The 21,404-nt window shown below is 44.2% G+C and overlaps 2 protein-coding genes and 2 non-coding genes across 9 annotated transcripts in view; 3 read left to right on the forward strand and 1 right to left on the reverse strand.

Moving 5' to 3' along the window:
• Positions 1 to 17: 17 nt before the first annotated feature.
• On the forward strand, positions 18 to 15,557 carry LOC118092642 (E3 SUMO-protein ligase ZBED1). Of its 6 annotated transcripts, none has more exons than XM_035130962.2 (6): positions 18 to 194; positions 1,670 to 1,751; positions 2,237 to 2,318; positions 2,603 to 2,667; positions 2,982 to 3,180; positions 4,025 to 7,004. In XM_035130962.2, exons 5-6 carry the CDS (start codon positions 3,068 to 3,070, stop codon positions 5,952 to 5,954), a joined length of 2,043 nt encoding a protein of 680 aa, XP_034986853.1. In that variant the 5' UTR covers positions 18 to 194; positions 1,670 to 1,751; positions 2,237 to 2,318; positions 2,603 to 2,667; positions 2,982 to 3,067; the 3' UTR covers positions 5,955 to 7,004. The 6 variants fall into 6 exon arrangements, 5 of the variants coding, with proteins under 5 accessions (XP_034986853.1, XP_034986855.1, XP_034986856.1 ...); XM_035130964.2 differs by having other exon boundaries at positions 159 to 194; positions 1,379 to 1,751; XM_035130965.2 differs by lacking the exon at positions 18 to 194 and adding an exon at positions 201 to 384.
• On the forward strand, positions 1,482 to 1,564 carry LOC118093337 (small nucleolar RNA SNORD60). The gene has a single exon (XR_004693628.1). It is a non-coding gene; the product is annotated as a small nucleolar RNA SNORD60 (small nucleolar RNA).
• LOC118093336 (small nucleolar RNA SNORD60) lies at positions 2,052 to 2,134 on the forward strand. Its single transcript, XR_004693627.1, has one exon. It is a non-coding gene; the product is annotated as a small nucleolar RNA SNORD60 (small nucleolar RNA).
• The window catches only part of RAB26 (RAB26, member RAS oncogene family), a 115,628-nt gene continuing 101,287 nt past the window's right edge, over positions 7,064 to 21,404 (reverse strand). Inside the window, exons 6-9 of the mRNA XM_035130970.2 lie at positions 12,025 to 12,090; positions 10,157 to 10,213; positions 9,010 to 9,086; positions 7,064 to 8,774 (exon numbers count right to left, since the gene is read on the reverse strand). Coding sequence (XP_034986861.2) covers positions 8,672 to 8,774; positions 9,010 to 9,086; positions 10,157 to 10,213; positions 12,025 to 12,090 — 303 coding nt within the window. The 3' untranslated portion in view covers positions 7,064 to 8,671. The remainder of the gene's footprint in view (positions 8,775 to 9,009; positions 9,087 to 10,156; positions 10,214 to 12,024; positions 12,091 to 21,404) is intronic.

The raw sequence follows: 21,404 nt of genomic DNA on the forward strand, positions 1-21,404 counted from the left end.
ACTGTGTCGGCCAGTGGAAAGAGTGTCTGTAGGTGGAGGAAGACGATTGGCTGCAGAAGGTCGTGCGACAGGGCAAAGCAATTGGCTCGCGTCCCTGCGCAAGAACCAGCCAATTGGGAAGTGGGGCGAGTTTATAAAAGCCGGTTCCACGAACCTGCGCGTTCTTTTTCCCGCTCGCGCTCGAACGGTAGACGGTAAGGTTCGCTTTACGCGGGCGGAAAGGCCGGTTTCTAGCGCTATAGTGGTTAGTCTCGCTTGATCAACAGCAGAACATTCGAAAAGGGGCACAAATCACGTGTGAACAGACGCAGTTGTGTTTTTTAATTTAAAATGTTTTATATTATTTAAGACCTATTAAAAGCTTTGGAATATTACGAAAATGCTGTAAGTGCCTTTAAAATCAGACAGGAACGGAAAAGCTCGTCCTGGTGTAGAGCTATAGTCAGTTAGTCCTACTCAGAGTAGACCAGTGGTAATTAATGGACAGGGCAGTCTTTGGTCCAGTAATTTCTATAGCTATGCTCTGAGTGGGATTGACATTGGATGACACCCATAGTTTTTTAATCCCCATGTGTCAGTTTATATATTTATACCCTGGTCCAGAGTCACCCAGTGAATTTCATGGCTGAGCAGGGTTTCCAGCCGGTCTGCAACATTACTTAGTTGAGATCTTATCTAAGCCACTACGGCCATGTAACTACGTGACCCAAAATTATGAAATTGGTCCCCAAATCCAGAATCCCCAAATTTGGATTCTGAAAAAGTTAAAAGACCACTGTTTTAACTGCTAGATCTCTCACAATTGGTGATAGGGTGAATTGATTTTCTGGCAGCAGGGCCAGAAACGAGACAATGCATTTACCTGTTTGTATGAGTTAATGCATCGCTTTCTCAATCCAGACCGTCCGCGGCTGGAAAAGGTTGCTGCCCCCTGAGTTAATGAAAGCTAGAACTTTGAAGGAGGTGGTTAAACCTTTTGTTCATGCCTTATAGTTCTCATGGTATGGGTGGTCTGTTTTAGATCCTGCAAACAACCCTTTACCTTTCAGAAAGGGAGGATCTTGCAGCCTCTTGCTGCTGCAGATCATTCTGCGGCAGCATAGCAGGACTGTGTCATATCAATGTTGAGCTGTTAGGCTAGTTCATTTTATGTGTAGGTCTCCAGTCTGGTTTAAGGCTTTGTTGAGGCCTCCTTCCCTTGGTCTTTTTTCCCACCTATGAGAAGCATTTGTTTTTCTGAGCGTGGATAGGATGATTACAGAATTCTCCAAGGCATCTGGTTGGCCACTCTCAGAATGGGATGCTGGACTAGATGGGCCCCCTTTGACCAGGTCTAGTACCTGGGCTGCTTGTGCTAAAGCCTCCTTTACCTTTCCAGGTGTGTTTGCTGCCACTGAATGATGTGAGCCCAGTAGATAGGGAGAAGCCTAAACTGATTTTGGAAAATCTGGATGGGTAATCTGTTAAAACCATCAGACAGCAGCCGATGATGAGCTCTTAATTTTCTGACACCTCGTATGAAAACTGGTTGCAGTTTACTGATTACGAGCACGAGCTGAGGCTTAAAAGCTGGTTTCAGAGAGAGACCTTCCTTGCTCCTGTCTATTTAGAAAACAAAATGTATTACTGGCACTTAATTCATTCTTATTCTTATTTTAATTTACTTCAGGAAGCACATGGGAGAAGAGAAGAAGACTATGTTGGGAGCAGAAGTGATCAAGCAGGACACTGGGTTGTGCCAGGCCTTTGTGGTGAGGTTAATTGGAGTTTTTAACCATCCAAGAAAATTTACAAGACACACTTTTCATTGTGCACTTTACACATAAGTAGATCTAGCGGGTGCTCCTTGGGTGAATATCCCCAAACTTTAGCTTGTTGCTACTTACAGCACAAGCAGTCCAGTACCTGGGCTGCTTGTTCTAAGGCCTCCTTCTTTACCTTTCCAGGTGTGTTTGCTGCCACTGAATGATGTGAGCCCAGTAGATAGGGAGGAGCCTAAACTGTGATTTTGGAAAATCTGGGTGGGTAATCTGTTAGGCCCATCGGACAGCAGCCGATGATGAGCTCTTAATTTTCTGACACCTCGTATGAAAACTGGTTGCAGTTTACTGATTACGAGCACGAGCTGAGGCTTAAAAGCTGGTTTCAGAGAGACACCTTCCTTGCTCCTGTCTATTTAGAAAACAAAATGTATTATTGGCACTAAATTCATTCTTATTATTTTAATTTTCTTTAGGAAGCACAAGGGAGAAGAGAAGAGACGTATGTTGGGAGCAGAAGTGATCAAGCAGCATACTGGGTTATGCCAGGCCTTTGTGGTGAGCTTAATTGGAGTTTTTAACCTTCATCCAAGAAAATTTACAAGGCACACTTTTCATTGTGCACTTTACACATAAGTAGACCTAGCTGGTGCTCCTTGGATGAATATCCCCAAATTTTAGCTTGTTGCTACTTACAGTTTTCCTTTGGAAAAACAAAAAAAAAATCACCTGCGGCATAAAATGTCCCAGAAATACATTGAGTTTTGCCATTTGGATACATTTACTACCCCAGCCAATGTTCATGGATAGGGATAACTATTTTCCTTTGGTTTTTTTCATAGAAAAATGGTCAGCAAACAGAATACTGTATGTGGAGTGCCAATAGGTTGGCACAAACCTAATTCAGGTTTGTTGAATTTTTCAACTTTCAAATTCCAAAAATGAGGGGTGCTAAAAGTTGCGACATGACTTGGGAATTCAAAAAATATTTTGGTTGAATATATATAATTTAGTTTTGTTTGCTAAATAAGTACATACAAACATTTTTAACATTTATGTGGAATTCTACTTAATTTTAAATGTCTTATTTTTAACAGTGTAAAATTTCATAATTTTAAAAAATAATGGTCAAGTACTTACATATTTTTAGATTGAATTGTAATATTACAGTTACACACATAATTCACTAACGTTCTGTAGCTGTATTTGCTTCTTTCACAGATTGAAGAAGCTTCATCGTTAAAAATTATTTGTCTGTCAGTACTGCTGCTGCTACTACTGTCTTAACCAGTGGGAAACCACCTACAATGGCTTCTAACCAGAGAACAAGTCTTGAGACATCTGCTCACGTGAGCGATCTAATTGGAACTGGCAGAGAATTGTTGCCCGCTGAACTCCCAACTCTGCGAGATGTTATGAGGTACGAGCTACTGCTAAGAGAACAAATTGGTGAGGGGGGGCTGGGCGATATATCAATACAGTGGTGCCTTGGTTTACGAACTTAATCCGTTCCGGAAGTCCGTCCTTAAACCAAGGCGTGCTTTCCCATAGCATCGGGGGACTCAATTTACAAATGGAACACACTTAGCAGACGTTGTTCCCCCGCTGCTATGGGAAAGCATGCCTTGGTTTAAGAACGGACTTCCAGAACAGATTAAGTTCATAAACCAAGGTACCCCTGAATATCATTCAAAACCGGTTCTGAAGTCCACATTGTTACAGCTTTTTCATAGTACGTGATATGGCAATATATCATGAATCGTGTGTGTGCTATGCAAAAATCATGATTTTGGAATACCCGTGAAGCCAATGCTTCTTTTGATTCCTGCGCAGTGCAGCCCCTGTTAACTGTGGTTTAGCTCTCCACTGCCATCTACTACTTTCTAAAAATTTAAATTTGCCCCCAAGACTATACAGTAATACCTCGGGTTACGAACGCGATCCGTTCCGGATCGCAGTTCGTAACCCGAATAGTTCGTAACCCGAACGCGATGGGCACCGCCATTTTGCGCATGCGCAGATTGCGCGATCGCGCGTGCGCCGCTTCTGCGCATGCGCGCGGGGCGAAAACACTTCCGGGTTTGCGCAGTTCGTAACCCGAACTGTTCGCAAACCGAGGTGGTCGTAACCCGAGGTACGACTGTATAGGACATTAATAGCTTCTCCAGAAGTCTTTAATTGTTTAGTTGAAGAATGCTATCATTGAGTTACTTTTCATATATACATCAAAATTAGATTTTTCTTTTTCTTTAATATTTTCCCAGGTTATATGTAACTCAGCGTCGCCGTACTTTGGATTGTCCTGAATACCACCATTTGGTAGCCAAGCCCAAAACCAAAAGTGCCGTTTGGGTGCATTTTGGCTTGCCTGCTGATGAAAGTGACCGTGTGGTGATTGATAATGTCGCCATTTGTAAGATATGTTTGCATTCGGTATCTGCGAAAGGCGGAAACACCTCAAATCTAAGTAGCCATCTCAAGTTTCACCACCCACAGAAATTTAGGGAGTTGGCTTCTTCATCAAGAGACATTTCCATCGATTCGTGTAATAAAGCTGATGATCCTCCAGCTGCAACAACGGTTAGTGCTTCTGAGCCTGCAGTAACGGTTGCAGAAAATCCTAAAAAACGGCTGAAAACAGCATTGGATGTTCAGCCGCTCAATTCGAAGGCGCCAAAATCTTGTACTCAGGCAATCGTAGAATACGTGGCTACATGCCTGCAGTCTTATGACACAGTGGACCACCCAAAATTTATCCAGATGGTTAACACTCTAAACCCAAGATATAAGTTGCCCAGCAGAAAATTCTTTGCAACCAAAGGAGTTCCAAAACTGTATAATGACACTCTGGAGAAAATGAAGAGAGAAGTAAGTCAGATAAAGGAGACTGAACTGGTCATCACTACTGATTGCTGGACATCAGTAGCAGGCACTCAATTTCTGGCAGTGACTGTACATTTCATATCAGATGAGTGGAAGTTGACGAATGCTTTCTTGGGCTGTAAACATATTTTGAAGGACCACAACTCCGATAATCTCTGTGAAATGCTCACAGACACATTATCGGAATGGGGCATAGATGTAAAGAATATATTTTGCAGTACAACTGATAATGGTACAAATATTCTAAAAGTAGTTAGGCAGCTTGGTTTAGAGCACATTTCCTGCTTTGCCCACAACATAACTGTTGGGGTTAACCGAGCTTTAAACTTGACACAGCTGAAAAAGGCAGTTACAAGACTGAAAAACCTGCAAAATAGCATCAGCCATAGTTGGAAAATGAGAAGAGACTTTGCCAGATCTCAAGAGATACTTCAGATGGAGAAAGTTAGTTTGCCAAGTGCTTGTCCCACAATGTGGTGGAGCACATTTAAGCTCTGCCAAACGTTTCTTGAAAACAAATGTGCATTAAGTGAGATGTTTCTGGGCTATCCCTCCAAAAACCATTTGATGTTGGAAGAGTGCGATATCTCTGCTATACAAGACTTTGTGTCTGCAACTACTGTGTTAGAGGACATCACCACGACTGGAAGCAATGATAACACTGCTTCATCTGTTCTGCCATTTTATAAAAAAATTAAGAAAAGTCTCCAGCCTGATGAGGGAGACGGTGTGCTGCTGCAGGACATTAAACGTGAAATTTTGGGTGCACTGTCAGAAAAGTACGAAAGTGCACCTATGACGACCACTTTAGGTCTAGCTTCGTTGTGCGACCCAAGGTTTCGCCTGCGTTACTTGGAGGCTCCTGAGGCTGTCAGGCAGGAGGCCATAAAGAAGATGGCAGACTTGCATGGGAGTCTGTGTGTTGCTTCTACGGAGCCCAATACTCCGCCTGCTCTGCCAAAAAAAGGGCTGGCAAAAATTTTTGATTTAGAGGAGGAAGAGGAGGACCTGGCAGAAGATGGATTAGCACCGTTGTCTGTACTGAAAGCAGAAAAAGAGCTAAGAAGCTATATGGCTATGCCAAGAGTGGACTTCGATGAAAGCCCTCTGATATGGTGGAAGGCACATGAGGCGTCCTTCCCAATGTTGAAGGTGCTTGCAAAGAGGTTTCTGGCTATCCCAGGAACAAGTGTCCCATGTGAAAGTGTTTCCAGCACAGCTGGCAATGTTCTTCAAAGACAAAGGGCATCTCTATTGCCGGAGAATGCTGAAATGCAAATTTTCCTGGCAAAAAATGTAAATTTTGTTTAATACATTTTCATTTATAAATAGTTATCTGTTCTTTCTAGTGTTGCCTGGCTTAGCTTATAAAAGAAATGCAAGTTTTTCTCGCAAAAATTTGTAAATTTTGTAAAATAAAATGTTCGGTAAAAAAAATCAATTTTTGACATCGCATTGCAAGGGTAAAAAATTTCTTTGCTCTGGATTCAGCTGCCCTGCAGATGCTGGTTGCAAATAGGAAGTTCATATTAAGTGTGCGTGCACCCTAAGGAAATGAAGATCTGTGTGAAGGAACTTGCTTTCATTGGTGTTCAGAGACTTGTTCTATTGGAATGTGATAAACATTTTGAATGTCAAAACGCCGTGGTAAAGAGGAGCATTACAGTGTATGTAGGTGCCAGGTGCATCTTTCTGGGGAGGGAGTTCCAAAACTTTGTCACCTGGAAGCTGCCCTTCATATGCCACACATTAGGTTCTTTAGGTGATGGAACTACCAGGACTTACACCCACAAAGGTCTTTTAGAAAGGAGGCATACTTTCAGATCAGCAAATAGGGAAATGCAAGTTCTTGTAGGGAGAGTTTTGGTTTTACTTTCCAAAGGCTTTTGAGAACAGAAAACAACGTTTTAAAAAAAGTATTTTATTAAGAGGAACATTGAGGTGGGGGGAGATAGAAAGCTATAAACAAGAGGCAGCATTTTCTTACTACATTGATAACACTGTTTTGAGGGTGCTTGGGAACTGGGCAGACCTCTCTTGCTAGGTGGCAGTAAAAGCCAGTCTATGTAGGAGGCAGACCCAAGTCCCTGCAAAGAGGCAGAGTTTTTAAGTCCATGCTTCTCTTGCAAAGTGGAGGCCGTAGAAGCCAAGCTGCAGAATTGTGCAAAGGAGTGTTTGGACCGAGAGCCAGCAGCAGGCAGTCCAGTTGCTTTCCTAAGGTACAGGGTTGGGGGGGGGGAATTAAACTGGCCCAATTCACATAACTATGTGGCTGGTTTCCTCTGCGATGCGGCAACCCTTGAAGCTTTTAAGAGAGCTTTGAGCATGCAAACCGGCTCTGAGGCAAGGTGGTCTTCCTTAGGAAACTTGTAGCTCGGAAACAATAAGGAGGGGAAAGGAATCCAGCCTAGGGCCTTGGCTTCTGAATAAAGATTTTAAGTAAAAGAAAATGAGCAGCATACACACACACAAAACTCCCACAGTACCAAAGAAAGCACGATAACTTAGTATTTATAAATAAATATACATATATATAGCACTTTGAGTGTACAAAGCACTTCATATACATTCTCAATTATCCTTACAATGGCGATGTAAGGTGTTGGGTTATTCCTGTACTGCCAAGGGCTGGCGCTGTGCCAAAGATCTGGGGCTAGTTTGTGAGATTTTGCTTATGGCTATTGAGTCAGACTTGTTGCCTTGTGCTTGCTCCCGGCCTCCCTTTTCTTGAGGCCAACGGGAGGTGGAAGTCAGGGAGGGCTGCAGGCAGAAGCGGGCAAGGTGGTTTCTCAGCAGCTTCCCTTGCAACAAAGAACAGCAAAGCCCCTTCCTGGGGACCCCACAAACCTCCATGAGCATCGCACTTGCCTGCTCCTATGGGGTGGGGGAAGCAAAGTGCTGCATTTTCAAACCCCTGCCATAAAAAGAAAGCTAGGCAGCACCACCATCAAAGTAGCTGAAAGGGCAAGCGTTTTTTTACATGACGTTGCAGCTGTTTGAAAAAGACCCTCTTGTATCCAAGAGCAACCATGAGAGAGACAGCAAGGGAGTTACAGTACTGAGTGGTGGGAGACAAATTGCACTTTAAAAATAGTTACTTCAAAGATACCAGTTAGCTTTGTCTTATAACCTACCTCCACAAAAAGAAACCAAAGTGTTTGCGCTCCGGAATGAGCCAGTCCAACTCCCAGCGGTCAAGCGACCCAAGAAGAAAACACGGGATTTTTTTCTTCCTCCCTACAGGCTATCCACATGTTGCAGGCAGCAGCAATTTCCCCTCCCTTTCTCGGATGTTAAGAACAGTGCAGGATTTAGGGAGGTGGGAGCAGTCCCCCTGCACGGGGTGTGCAGAGCCAAGGGAGCGCAAAACGATAATAAAACTTAAATTTATAAGGGTACCTACTCAGAATTAAGGGGTGTCGAATTCTGTGCTTGCTCTGGGTGCCATATTACATATGCAGGGCATGTATTGCGCCAGCGGAGTTTGAAAAACCATAATAAAGAACTTATAAGGGTTGGAAGTACCAGGCCTGGGTACTTGCTGAAGCTGCAACTATAACGTGGAGCACAATTCCCAAAAGATTGCCGCCAACAGGGAAAAGCTTAACATCAAAGGGGGCACAGAATGCCACCCCCTAGGAAAATGTCCTACGTGTGCACCTCCCAAATGCACAGGAGTTGCATGTCCATTCACACAAACCACACACCCATTCGTTTTAGTGGCGCCCGTGCTTGAAGGCTGCCAAAGATCCTTCACTCGCTGCCACGATTCCTGTTGATTGTCAACTACCTTCTTCCCCGACAGATCTATTATTTTTAGCCTCTTAGCTGTGTCTGGCTTCCTGGAAAGAAGCCACCCAGGCCCTCCTCCGCCTCCCGCGCTCCCACATGTCCAATTTCACCTGGACAAACACACAGACACAAAGAAGGAATCATGTAGTGGCACAGACAGATGCAGCAGGGGATGTGGGGTGCTGGTTGCGAGTCTTTGTACAAAGGGCGGAACCTCAAATGGGCCAGGCGGTGTTCTAGGACCTGCAGCAGCCGGCGCCTTTCACCTCCTTCTTGACGTAGTCGTGGAGTTTAAAGCGAGGCTCATTGGGCAGCTTCATAGATCTGTGCTTCAGCTCCCTGGAAACAAAATGCAAGCGGTTTGATCGATCTGGTTCCCTAGTCTCTTGCCACAGCCCTGCAACAAGGCGTTTCTCCTGCTTACCTGTCTTAGGTAAGGACCAGTTTGCCGCCAACGTGGCACCATCACAAATGGTTCTTTTTGAGACACTGCCCCCTTGGTCCTATAAACTCACCCCCAGTGCCACGTGCCCTGAGCAAGTTAAAGATGGAAAGTCAAAAAGAAGCAACTTACTTGGCGATAGCTGTGAACGCTAAGTCGACATTCAAGCCACTCTTGGCACTGGTCTCCATGAAGGGCACTCCGTATTCCTGCAAAAATGAAGATGGTATTCAGTGTCTGCATGCTCCCTAAAATTCAGGATTTGTGTGTGTGTGTTTGCCAGGAACTTGGGGGAACTGAGCTCCCTTACCTTTAAAAGAATAAATACAGGTGAAACTCGGAAAATTAGAATATCGTCGAAAAGTGCATTTATTTCAGTAATGCAACTTATTATTTTTTTCTTTTTTAATTTTTACAAATGCTTTCTTTTGGAAATTCCACAGTAATAAAACAAATAGTTACAATAATACAAAAATAAACATTGCTATTACATTCCATTAATTACATTCCATTTATAATTGACTCGCCTAACGACAAATAATTACAATTACAACAAAAAAAGGCTTGACGTATCTTGCTTTGCATGTCATGCATCTAATATATTGGTTTAACCTTTTAAGTTGCATTACTGAAATAAATGCACTTTTTGACAAAACTTCAGAGTTTCACCTGTAGTTTTTTTGTTTTGTTTTGTTTTGTTTGTTGGGAGGGCTGGAATGGATATACACCCAATGGCTGAGCCAAAAATACACCTATGCAGTACCTGTAATGAATAATGTGGCCATTTCTAATCCAGATCATTATCTGTGTGAGTTTTTAAATTGCATCTTACATTCAGCCACTGCCAGGAGGGTGGGGGGTGGACTGGGCCGACAACAAACAAAGAAACTTTGTGGTGAGTTCTCCCACCATTTCCCCCCAGAAAAAAAGCCTACATTCCATTTCTTTAAGAAGGAAATCTAGCTCAACATTCCCCAACAAGGTGCTCTCTGCATGTTTTGGACTACGACTCCCGTCAGCCAGGAATTTTAGTCCAAAACAGCTTGAGGGCACCGATTTTGTAAGGACTTGATATTTTAGTATGTCAGCACCTACACTTTGGAATTCCCTCCCTGCTAAACTCATTTTGGCGCCTGCTAAAAAAAAGTTCTGGTTTAAATAAGCCTACCCAGATGTTTGCAAAGTTGGTGTGAAAATAATAATTAACAAGGTTGCAGAAATTAAGCTCTCTTGAAGCAGAATTTCAGCTCATTTTAGTGAGGGCAGGTGGTTCCTGTACCTTGGCTAATTTCTCCCCATCTTCTCGTTTCACCACTCGCTCCTGGGCTGAGTCCACCTAGGGGTGGCAAAAAAAAATTAAAAAATTCAGCATAAGCGAATAAGAAAAGCCCTGCTGGATCAGGCCAAGGGCCCACCTAGTCTTGCATCCTGCTCTCACAGTGGCCTACCAGATGCCCCTATGGGAAACCCAGAAGCAGGACCCAAGCACAAGAGCCCCCCCCCCCGGTGGTTTCCATCGATGGCCCTCCATGAAATGGTCCAATCTTCCAATACGATTCACATTGGCGGCTGTCACTCTTTGCAGCAGAATTGTGTTCTCTGACTATGTATCTGAAGAAGTGTGCATGCACACGAAAGCTCATACCAATGACAAAAGAGAATATGTTAAAACTAGTTTACAGGTGGCACCTAACACCAGAAAAAATCGCCAAAATATATAAAATCAATTCGAATAAATGCGGAAAAGGTCAGGAAAAAAATGGCAGTTATTATCATTGCTGGTAAAGGGACCCCTGGCCATTTGGTCCAGTCGTGACCGACTCTGGGGTTGTGCGCTCATCTCGCATTATTAGCCGAGGGAGCCGGCGTATAGCTTCCAGATCATGTGGCCAGCATGACTAAGCTGCTTCTGGCGAACCAGAGCAGCGCACGGAAACGCCGTTTACCTTCCCACCGGAGCGGAACCTATTTATCCACTTGCACTTTGACGTGCTTTCGAACTGCTAGGTTGGCAGGAGCTGGGACCAAGCAACGGGAGCTCACCCCGTCACAGGGATTCGAACCGCCGACCTTCTGATCAGCAAGCCCTAGGCTCAGTGGTTTAACCCACAGCGCCACCTGGGTCCCTTAATCATTGCTGGTGGCAATGCGCAAAAATTTATGAATTTTGGAATACAGTATATGAAAAATTTAAAAAGATGCTAAAAATAACGTTTGAAAAGAAACCAGAATTATTTTTGCTAAGCATGGTGCTGGAGAACATTCCAGAAGATAGAAAAAACATACTCCTGTACGCCTGCGCAGCAGCTAGGCTCCTCATGGCACAGAATTGGAAGGGAGAATGGCAGGAAAAGTTGGTGGAGTTTATGAATTTTGCCAAAATGACTGCAGCAATCAGAAATATTCCCAAGCAGAAATGTAAAATCGAATGGAAATACGTTGAGGATTCTTTGATCAAAGAAGATATAAATATTGAATTGGTGATTTGCCTAAATTGAAAGATATGCAGGGAAATATAGAGAATCTATGCAAATAACAATTTAGATAAAGCAAGATAAGAGAAAGTTAAACAAAAGGGAAGCGGTGTACAAACAATAGGGAGTCTTTTTTGTTTTGTTTTTTTGCTTCTTTAATTTTTGTTTTTGGTTTTTTCCTTTGTTTATATTATTTGTTTATGTTGATTGCTATTTGAAATTTTATAGGTTTTGTCATTGTCTAATATGGTTTGTTATTATTTTCTTATCTTCCTTTTTTCTGTAATATTTTAAAGAATTTAAATAAAACTTTTTTTTTTTAAAAAAAGACAAACTTAGTTGATTTCTAAGGTGCTGCTGGAAGAATTTTTATTATTATTATGTATCTGCAGTGATGCCTAGTGTTCATTGGGACTGGTGGGGCAGAAAGCAAGGCGTCTCAACAGTGGATGGAGCCACAGCCAATGACAGGTACAGTCACCTCTTGACTGGCTTTAAGAAAGATGGTGGACAGGTAAGAGGGCTGGTTGCTGCTGCAGCCCTGATCCATGTGCATGGGCAGGGTCAGCGCTGAGGCAACCTGCATCCACACCCTCTTCATCCCAGCAAACCGCTTCCATTGCCGCAGAGCGCCTGGCTCTGTATTGTTCTGCCAGGAACTAGCCTGGCTTACCTTGTTTCCCAGCAACATCAGGACCACGTCTTGCTTTGCGTATTCATGGATTTCTGTCAGCCAAGCCTGGCAAAGCAAAGGAAAAACAACAAGGTCAGAGGAGCTAAAGCGAGAAAGCAAGGAGAATAGCCAGCTGCTGTAGAGACCTCAAACCTCCTCTGGAAGCAGCTGGCTGGGGCTGATGGAGGGATGTAGTTCAAAACAGCCACGCTGAAATGCTGCTCCCAGAGAGGCTAATTCAACATAGTAGAGTGGTTAGGGGTGAAGTTAAGAAAGACAAGTTTTAGACAACTTGGTTTATGTTTATTACTTTTATGCCAACAAGTCAACTTCCTCAATAAAACTTCCAGTGATGCACGTACGCTGTGGAAAAGTTTCTTCAGTAGCACCTTAAAGACCAACTAAGTTTTTATTTTGGTATGAGCTTTCGTGTGCATGCACACTTCTTCAGATACGTATCTGAAGAAGTGTGCATGCACACGAAAGCTCATACCAAAATAAAAACTTAGTTGGTCTTTAAGGTGCTACTGAAGGAATTTTTTTTATTTTACTTCGATCCAGACCAACACGGCTACCTACCTGTAACCAGAACTGTGGAAAAGTTTAATTGTTTTAAGAGTATTATAACACAATGTACATTTGTAATTGCCTCACATAAATGACAGACTGTACTTTTTATTGGGTTTGGGTTAAACACGGTTGTCATGTGCTTATTGAAAATCAAATATATTAGGACCCAAATTGATAGATTCTAGTTATAAGAAACAGGGCCGGATTTAGGTTTGATGAGGCCCTAAGCTACTGAAGGCAATGGGGCCCTTTATATGTCCAGCTGTCCTTTGTCAACAACAAATTGTCGCTGTTTTTTGTGTTGAATATATGCTATAAGGTAATTTATGGACCTAATAGGTATCTAAAGCCATTTGCATATGTACCTATTTTATCAAAGTAATTGTTTTTTATCTTATGTTTTGGAAATGTACATTCAGTTTTTTGTTTTATTTTTTGGGGAGCCCCCAAGCAAGTGGGGCACTAAGCTATAGCTTGTTTAGCTTATACATAAATCCGGCACTGATAAGAAAGGAGATTCTACCTAAACATTACATTAGGAAGAACTCTCTGGCAGTAAGAGTTGTGGATATAGGAATAGACCATCTCAGAAGGTGGTGGACTCTCCTTTGTTGAGGTTTTTAAATAGAGGTTGGATGGCTATATGCCAATGAATCTTTAGCTGTGATTCCTGCAGTGCAAGGGGTTGGACTAGATGACCCTTGAGGTCTCTTCCAATGCTACAATTCCATGATTCTAGGAACTAGGAGCTGCTTTGTCATCTCAGATACTTCCCCAGATGCCATTTCCTAAAACTTCTTCAGAAAGTCACAGCCCCAGAGGAAGGTCCCAGCTCTACCACAGCCCCTCCAGCAAAGGGTGAAATGCCACTAAGGATCATGATGTAACTTTAGAGGGGTCTGGTGCCAGCAAAACAAGACTTTTAAATGCCGCTACACTACCTGAACTTCAGCCAGTGAAGCTAGACCACTTCTGATTTGATGCCACAAAAACACCATAACAACATTCAACACCTGAGGAAGCCATTCCCGATCGAAGTAAAACTTGCGGCCCCATAATGAGACTCAGAATCTAAATGGACCCTTTTCTTTCTGGGGAGGGAGCTGTGTGGGCTGCACATGTATTGCAATGTCATGAGCCATTAGCCAAACCATTTCTCCAGCCCCTGGATTCAGAGGCTGGAATTAATGCTTTGCTCCCATGCAACTTGGCAGTGGTGGAGGAAGGGAGGAAGCAATTGACAGAAAAGAGAAAAGAACAGTTAATGCCTCTCCTCAAGCACTCTTCTGGGTTCACTTGCTTTACATCCAGGCCTGCAGATTCTTCTTCTTCCTATTTTTGTCCAGCATGCCAGCCTCCTCTCAGGGCAGAAGCAGCATGGCATGTTGAAATGAGACTGCCAGGCCTGGCCCTTTAAGAAAAACATTTCATGCCCCTCTTTCTTCAAGCCTTGCACAGCTCTGCTTGAACCTCTGTCTGTCTGTCTGTCTGTCTGTCTGTCTGTCTGTCTGTCTGTCTGTCTGTCTGTCTGTAAGGAGTGTTGGGAGCTGGGGTAGACCAGCCTGTGCAGAACATGAGCCACATACTTACTTCAAACTGTGGGTAAGCCACAAGCACAGAGGAGAGCCCAAGGCAAGCCACCAATATTAGCCCTATTCAGAGTAGAACCACTGAAATCAGTGGGGATGGCTAACATAGCTCCATTAATTTCAGTGCATCTCCTCCACATAGAACTTGGTCGGGTATAACCCTCAGCCTCCAATTTCTAAGCTATAACAAGAGGCCTACCGTACAGGGTTGTTATGAGGATCTGCTGAGTGCTTTGAACACTTAGGAAAAGTGCTCTGCTAATGTCACAGAATTGAAGAGTTGGAAGGGATCCCAAGGATCATCTCATCCAATGAGAAGAACAAATCTCATGAAAAATGAACAAATTCTTATGCCCCACAAATAACTCAAGAGATGCATTTTAAATAAAAGCACACATTCTTCAAACTGTTGGTGAGCACACTCATGTAAAAACACCAAGGCAGGCCCCCCAAATAACCCAGAGATGCATTTTAAATAAAAGGACACTTTCTACTCATGTAAAAACATGCTGATTCCCGGACCGCCTGCAGGCTGGATTGAGAAGGCGATTGGGGCGCATCCGGCCCATGGGCCTTAGGTTGCCTACCCCTGGACTAGATGGCCCTCGGGGTCCCTTCCAACTCTACAACTCTATGATTTTATGAAATGGTTCTCACACAAACCCTCCTTTTTTTAAAAAAAGGCATCAGATGTTTATTGGTATTTTAAAAACCCATCTTTCAAAAATAGTAATTGCATTGCTTTCAAACTTTTTTTCTTTTGTTGTTTTTAACTGTAGGATTTCAAATCGCCTTGAGATTTCTACGACTTCTCTGAAAGGCGTTTCATCATTTAACACAAAGCTGAGAACAATTCAGAGGTGCCTGCTGAAAATGTTTCCATTCTGCCAAGCCTATGCAAGCAATCAAGAACACATCCCTCCACAAGGGTTAATTAACATCCGTTTCTTTACTTTTAAATGTTTTTATTGTTGCAAACTACTTTACTTTCCTTTTTACGATATATATACAGACACTTATTATAAAATAAATAATAGAAATATTATGGACAAATATCCAAAACAACTGTGAGATTGTTTAAGCTGAGCTGCAATGCCTGGTCCAAGGTCGCCCAGTGAGCGTCATGCCCAAGGGCGTATTTGAACCCTGATCCTAGGTCCAACACACTAACCACTAGGCCACACTGCCTCTCAGTTGATGCCTATTCACATCAAAGATGAAACTAACCCCCCCCTCTCTCTCTGATGGGAGTTGCAGCCCAAAACATCGAGAGGGCGCCTGGTTGAGAGAGGCTGCTCAGGAAGGAGGCTGGAGTATTTTAAGAAGATAAAGAGGAAGCTTTAATACTTTCAGAGCTGGATTGGGGAGGTGGGGAGAAAACGTGTCAGCAAAGTGTATTTTCTGACCACTGTGCAATGGCTACTATTTGGCACAAGATGGTGCCAGAGAGACACATCCGCGCTTGCAAACAAAAATTTTGTATTTGCAACATGTCTCCTAACAAGCAGTCACGGTTGCTGCAGCTGAGAGATGTTGTTGATATGTCACCATTCTCTACTTTTATTTTTAAAACACCTACTCTGGGAGGGGGCTTTACTTCAGTAGCATTCCCAAGAGCAAAGAGTTCAGGTGCAAGAGTCCATACCGAGCAGCTGGCTCAGATTTACTCCTTCCTCTCTCTCTCTCTCTCTCTCTCTCTCTCTCTCTCTCTCTCTCTCTCTCTCTCTCTCTCTCTCTCTCTGTGTGTGTGTGTGTGTGTGTCGGCAAGGTAAAGGGACCCCTGACCATTAGGTCCAGTCGCAGATGTCTCTGGGGTTGCGCGCTCATCTCACATTATTGGCCGCGGGAGCCGGCGTACAGCTTCCAGCTCATGTGGACTAAGCTGCTTCTGGTGAACCAGAGCAGCACACGGAAACGCCGTTTACCTTCCCGCCGGAGCGGTACCTATTTATCTACTTGCACTTGACGTGCTTTCGAACTGCTAGGTTGACAGGAGCAGGGACCGAGCAACGGGAGCTCACCCGGTTGCGGGGATTCGAACCACCGACCTTCCGATCGGCAAGCCCTAGACTCTGTGGTTTAACCCACAGTGCCAGCCGTGTCCCTGTTTAGGCCGGAGGCATGTGTAAGTATTGCTCAATGCAGAGATTCATAGCTGCTTTGGAAGTGCCATGGTGGTGCCCATAAGCAAGCTTCATCAGTAAGAGCATAAGAATTGCTGTGCAGCTGGATCAGGCCGATTGGCCCATCTAGTCCAGCATCCTGTTTTCACAGTGGCCAACCAGATGCCCCAGGGGGGACCCCACAAGCAGGACCTGAGCACATCAGCACTCTCCTCCCCTGCGATTCCCAGTGACTAGTCTCCAGAGGCATACTGCCTATGGCAGTGGAAATGCAGACCCTCCAAGTGCCCCTTTTTCCAGGGACGGTCCCAGATTCACAGAAGCCGTCCCGGTTTTTGATATATATTTTTTAAATTTTTATTCATACTTTTCAAATTTATACATTCCATTTATTTTACAATCATTTTAACATTTCAAGGTTTGACTTCATTCCCCCTCTTTCTGCAGTTCCTTAAATTTATTGTTTAATATCTTCTGCATATCCAAATTCAATTAATTTGCTCATTTAATTATCTACTTTAAATACATACTATTATGAAACTGCAGTATATTACAATGTCCCGGTTTCTAATTTGATCCCAGAATATCCCGCTTTTCCTTAGGACGTCCCTACTTTCATGGGAGAAATGTTGGAGTTATGCAACCTCCGAGCCAAGGAGCTAAGTAACTATAAAACCTTTAGAAGCCCTGTTTGGGGAAGTTTTTAAATGTTTAATGTTTTGTTATGTTTTATGTATGTTGGAAGCCGTCCAGACTGGCTGGGGAAACCCAGTCAGATGGGTGGGGTAAAAATAATAAAATTTGTATTATTAAGGAATAAAGGTAAAGGTAAAGGGACCCCTGACCATTAGGTCCAGTCGTGACCGACTCTGGGGAATAGGACATCCCTATTGTCGTCGGAGAAATGTTGGAGGGTATTGGAAGTGGAACATTGCCATTGGGCTTAGTAGCCACTGATAGCTCATTCACACAGATTTCACCACTGGAAACTGCAGTCAGCAAGTGATTTGACATGAATGTATGAATTACTCTGTTGGAATGTTGTGCTGTTGGGTGAATGAATGGTGGGTAGAGAGCAGGATGTCAGTGTGTGTAAGAAACAGCCCACTTCATTGCTACACCCATTTTCCTTTGGGATGTGCTCACCATTAGCATGGTGGACCAGAACGAAATGTGGCCCTCAGGTTGAAAGAGATTCCCCACTCCTGATCTGGAGGGATTTAGGCTTCCTCGGGATCCTCACCCCTGCAGGGCTGGAGGAACATCAGGTGAGGCTTGGTCAAGTTGGTGCCTTCCAGTTATTATGGACCATGATTCTCATCATCATCTTCATCATGTATTAATTTACGTACTACTTACAGGCCAAAATGGCTTCTAAACAATTTATAAGTATAAAACTCTCTCACCATCAAAGTACACAATAAAAACCAATTCCATCAAAACATTAAACTACCCACAATTATCTTTCTCATTGAAACGCGGCTGTAAAATAACAGTTAAAAGGGCAATTAAAGCAATCAGTTCAGGAGGTTCAAGCTCAGGGAAGCAGCTGTATAAACCAGTATTTCTTCAAGAGCCGGCGGAATGCCAATGCTGATGGGCCCTCTCATATTTTGGCGTGGATGGAATTCCACAACACTGTTGCCACCAGTGAAAAACCCTGCTTCTATGTTACCATAAGCTGGTCATCATCAGGCCATGGCAAAATTAACCTGGTTCCATTTGATGATTTTGAGGTCTGAGTAGGGAGTGGAGAGGAAGAATGTTTTCCATCATGCGTGCCCAGCACAACCCTATGATGCTGAGCCTGGTGGAAGCTGGGGCTGATAACAGACATATAGTCCAAAACATCTAGAAGGCACCGGGTTGGAGAAAGATGCTCCAACTGTTTTGTAAGCGCACTGTCAGAGGCGTCTGTGGCTATTCTTGAGTAAAGATGCTCCACTCCGTCTTGTCTTTCAGAGTTTTATTGTGCATAATATTTACAGTGCAAAGATCTCAGCAAACATGACTGCCTAGTCCGAGTCAGAACCCCGCAATGGCTTCTTCTGGGTTCTCTTCCAGCATAAAAGCCTGGGCACACCAAAGCGCCGCCCCCTGGCTCTACGGGTGGGAAAGCGCCTCAATTCGGGCGTCGGAGGGAACGGTCTCCTTTCTGGCGGCCCTGTGTCAGACATCTCTCCAGACTCCTCCTCCCCAGACCCTCTTCCATAGCGGGGCTGGGGCTCCGATGCCTGGCAGAGCCCTCTCTCCACCCCACTCACTTCCTCATTCCTTTCTCCTGACTCGCTGCTCGTGCTGATGCTGGGACGCTGAGGAGCTAGCCAGGATGACAGGGGGCGGCTCTCTGTATGGCGCCCCCCTGACACACACCATTCCTGCAGTGCAGCAATTACTTGAAGATGGAAGTTTCCCTGCCTGCAGCCCAGTCATTGTTAATTAATCTCATCAGGCTGCAATGGACCCTCCTGCTGCTGTGTTTAGAAAACAGCCAGATGAACTGCTCCTCCAGAACAAGGATAAGAAGGTTTCCCAGGTCCCAGTCCAACACTCTAACCACTACACCACACTGGCTCTGTAAAAGAACTGAAGTCAACATAGCATGTTTGGATGCATGTAGCTCCAGGGTTTTCTCCCTGTCACTTGGCAGACTGTGGGATGGCCTGGCAAGGTCGCTTTGCTCTTCAGACTCTTGACCTGGGTGACCCTTTTGTCTTCTGTGCCCTGGAGACATGTTCCAACAACACACAGTCCCTCAGTCTTTCTCCTCTTAAAATATGTTCCATCTTTGAGGAAAGGGGGAGGGAAATAAAGTGAGAACAAGCAACAGTTGAGCCAATAATTGCTCCCCATCTTGTAGGATTTTCCACTGGAATTAAATTGCAAATGCTACTAATGCCCCTAATTAAAGTCATTATTACACAGAGGAAATGAGGAGGCAACGCCTGGCAGCCTCTGCTCCTCGCTGTGTAAAGTCATCATGCTTTGCCTGCTGGTTTTTTGCGTGGGAGGGGGGGGAAGAAAGGGTTTAATAAAGTTTCCTAATTGCTTGGCCCTGAGGTACACAGTTGATACATCAGAAGCAACCGTCTGCTGCCCGTCTGCTGCACGCCATGTGCCAAAATATGCCCAGATTCCACTTTCCAGAGGGACTGGGGCTTCTTTGTTTACTTATTTATCCAGATTTATACCTTGCCTTCTGCACCATGCCCCTGAAGCTCGGCGAAAGCTGCAAAATATACAACCCTACCACAGCAAAAGCAGGCCCTAAAAATGGCACCAAGAGGTATAACATGAGCATGTAAAGAAAAAAGCAGGAGCTTTTTTCTTTTCTTTTTTCTTTTTAATTTGAATATACTAATAAAGGAATATTTTATAAATAAAAAAGGGGGGGGAAGCAGGAGCGTCTGGACTCAAAGCAGTGCCATCAAGCAAAGCAGAAAGACACAATCAATGCAACAGCCTGAAAGCCTGTCTAAATAATCATCATAGAGAAATAGTCTTTGCTTAGGGGTGCAAGGCCATTAAGTAGATACCTCCCCCAAAAGAGGGCGTTGCAAAGCCTGGGGGCAGCCATGGAAAATGCCTCTAATGCAACACACACATATTTCTGATGTTGGCGGGACACAAGATGCGCTGCAATAATAATACGTAATATAATAATAATTTATTATTTATACCCCGCCCACCTGGCTGGGTTTCCCCAGCCACTCTGGGCGGCTTCCAACAAAACAGTAAAATACAATAATCTATTAACAATCTATTAAACATTAAAAGCTTCCCTAAACAGGGCTGCCTTCAGATGTCTCCTAAAAGTCTGGTAGTTGTTGTTCTCGTTGACATCTGGTGGGAGGGCGTTCCACATGGTGGGTGCCACTACTGAGAAGGCCCTCTGCGACAGAAGATCAGTAAGGAAAGTAAGGATGTCAGCATAAGGCCAGGGTGGGACAGTGGGATAGATCAAAGGACACCCAACAAAGCTGAATGAAGTTTCAGGGAAGACAGAAGAAGAAATTTCTTCATGCAGTGCCTAGTTAAACCATGGAACTCTCTCCTGCAGCAGGCAGCGATGACCAGCAGCCTAGATGAATTTAAAAGAGAATTGGACAAATTCATGGAGAAGGGAAAGGCTATCCATGGCTACCAGCCAGGATGGCTATGCTCTGCCTTTGTGGTCAGAGGCAGCAATGTTCTTCTAAGATAAAAAAACAAAAACCCCAAGGTTGCAGCCAGTCCTCGCAGGAGAATCACGCCTGCCCCTTGATCATTCGAGGTGCCCTTTCGAGCTCTACACTAAATCCACTCCCCCATTTTTATTTTTATTTTAGATTAAGCAACTAGAACTGAATACAGAATTCCAAATGTGGCATCACCATCGTTTGATAGGACAGCACTGCGATATCAGCACTTTTGTTTCCGGTCCCTTTCCTAATGATCCCCAATGTGGAATTTGCCTTGGGCAGAAGAACCCACGCCACTCAATTTAAATCGCTTCAAGGTGACAGCAGAGGAGTGGTCCCTGGGCTCAGAGATCAAGGGATGTCCATGAAGCTTGCCTCCAGTATCAGTCACCCCAAATATATTACTCAGCCTGGCAAAGCGCTCTTGTTAAGTGGATGCATTTTTGGAGGGGAAGGGGGGGAGAAGGTGGAGATGGAGGAGCCACGTATCATGGTACTTCCAGCAGAGCTTTTCCTGTGGATGGGGCAAGATCATAGAATCACAGAATTGTCGAGTTGGAAGGGGTCCTGATGGTCATCTATTCCAACCCCCTGAAATGATGCAGGGCAAGGAGGGAAAATGCACTTTTCAACACAGCAAAAGTGGTTCCAGGAAATGATCTGAAGACCCATGAAGCTACCACCTTCCTGTAGGTAGTCTGGGTCTGATTAGTGCCTGCTGCTGTGAGTTAAAATACCGGAAGCCGCCTTATACTGAGGGAGACCTTGAGTCCATGTAGCTCAGTATTGCCTGCACTGACTGGCAGCAGCACTCTAAGGTTGCAGGCACGGATCATTCCCACTCCTGCCTAGAGATGCCACTGGGGAATGAACCTGGCACCATCTACAAGCAAAACAATGGCTCTACCAATCACTTA

Source organism: Zootoca vivipara, chromosome 14, assembly GCF_963506605.1.
Source record: "Zootoca vivipara chromosome 14, rZooViv1.1, whole genome shotgun sequence".
NCBI lineage: Eukaryota > Metazoa > Chordata > Lepidosauria > Squamata > Lacertidae > Zootoca > Zootoca vivipara.

Coding starts and splice junctions, on each gene's coding strand:
- LOC118092642 (XM_035130962.2), top strand. CDS start 3,068: ATGGCTTCTAACCAGAGAACAAGTCTTGAGACATCTGCTCACGTGAGC. Junction 3,181..4,024: donor ACTCTGCGAGATGTTATGAG/GTACGAGCTACT, acceptor ATATTTTCCCAG/GTTATATGTAACTCAGCGTC.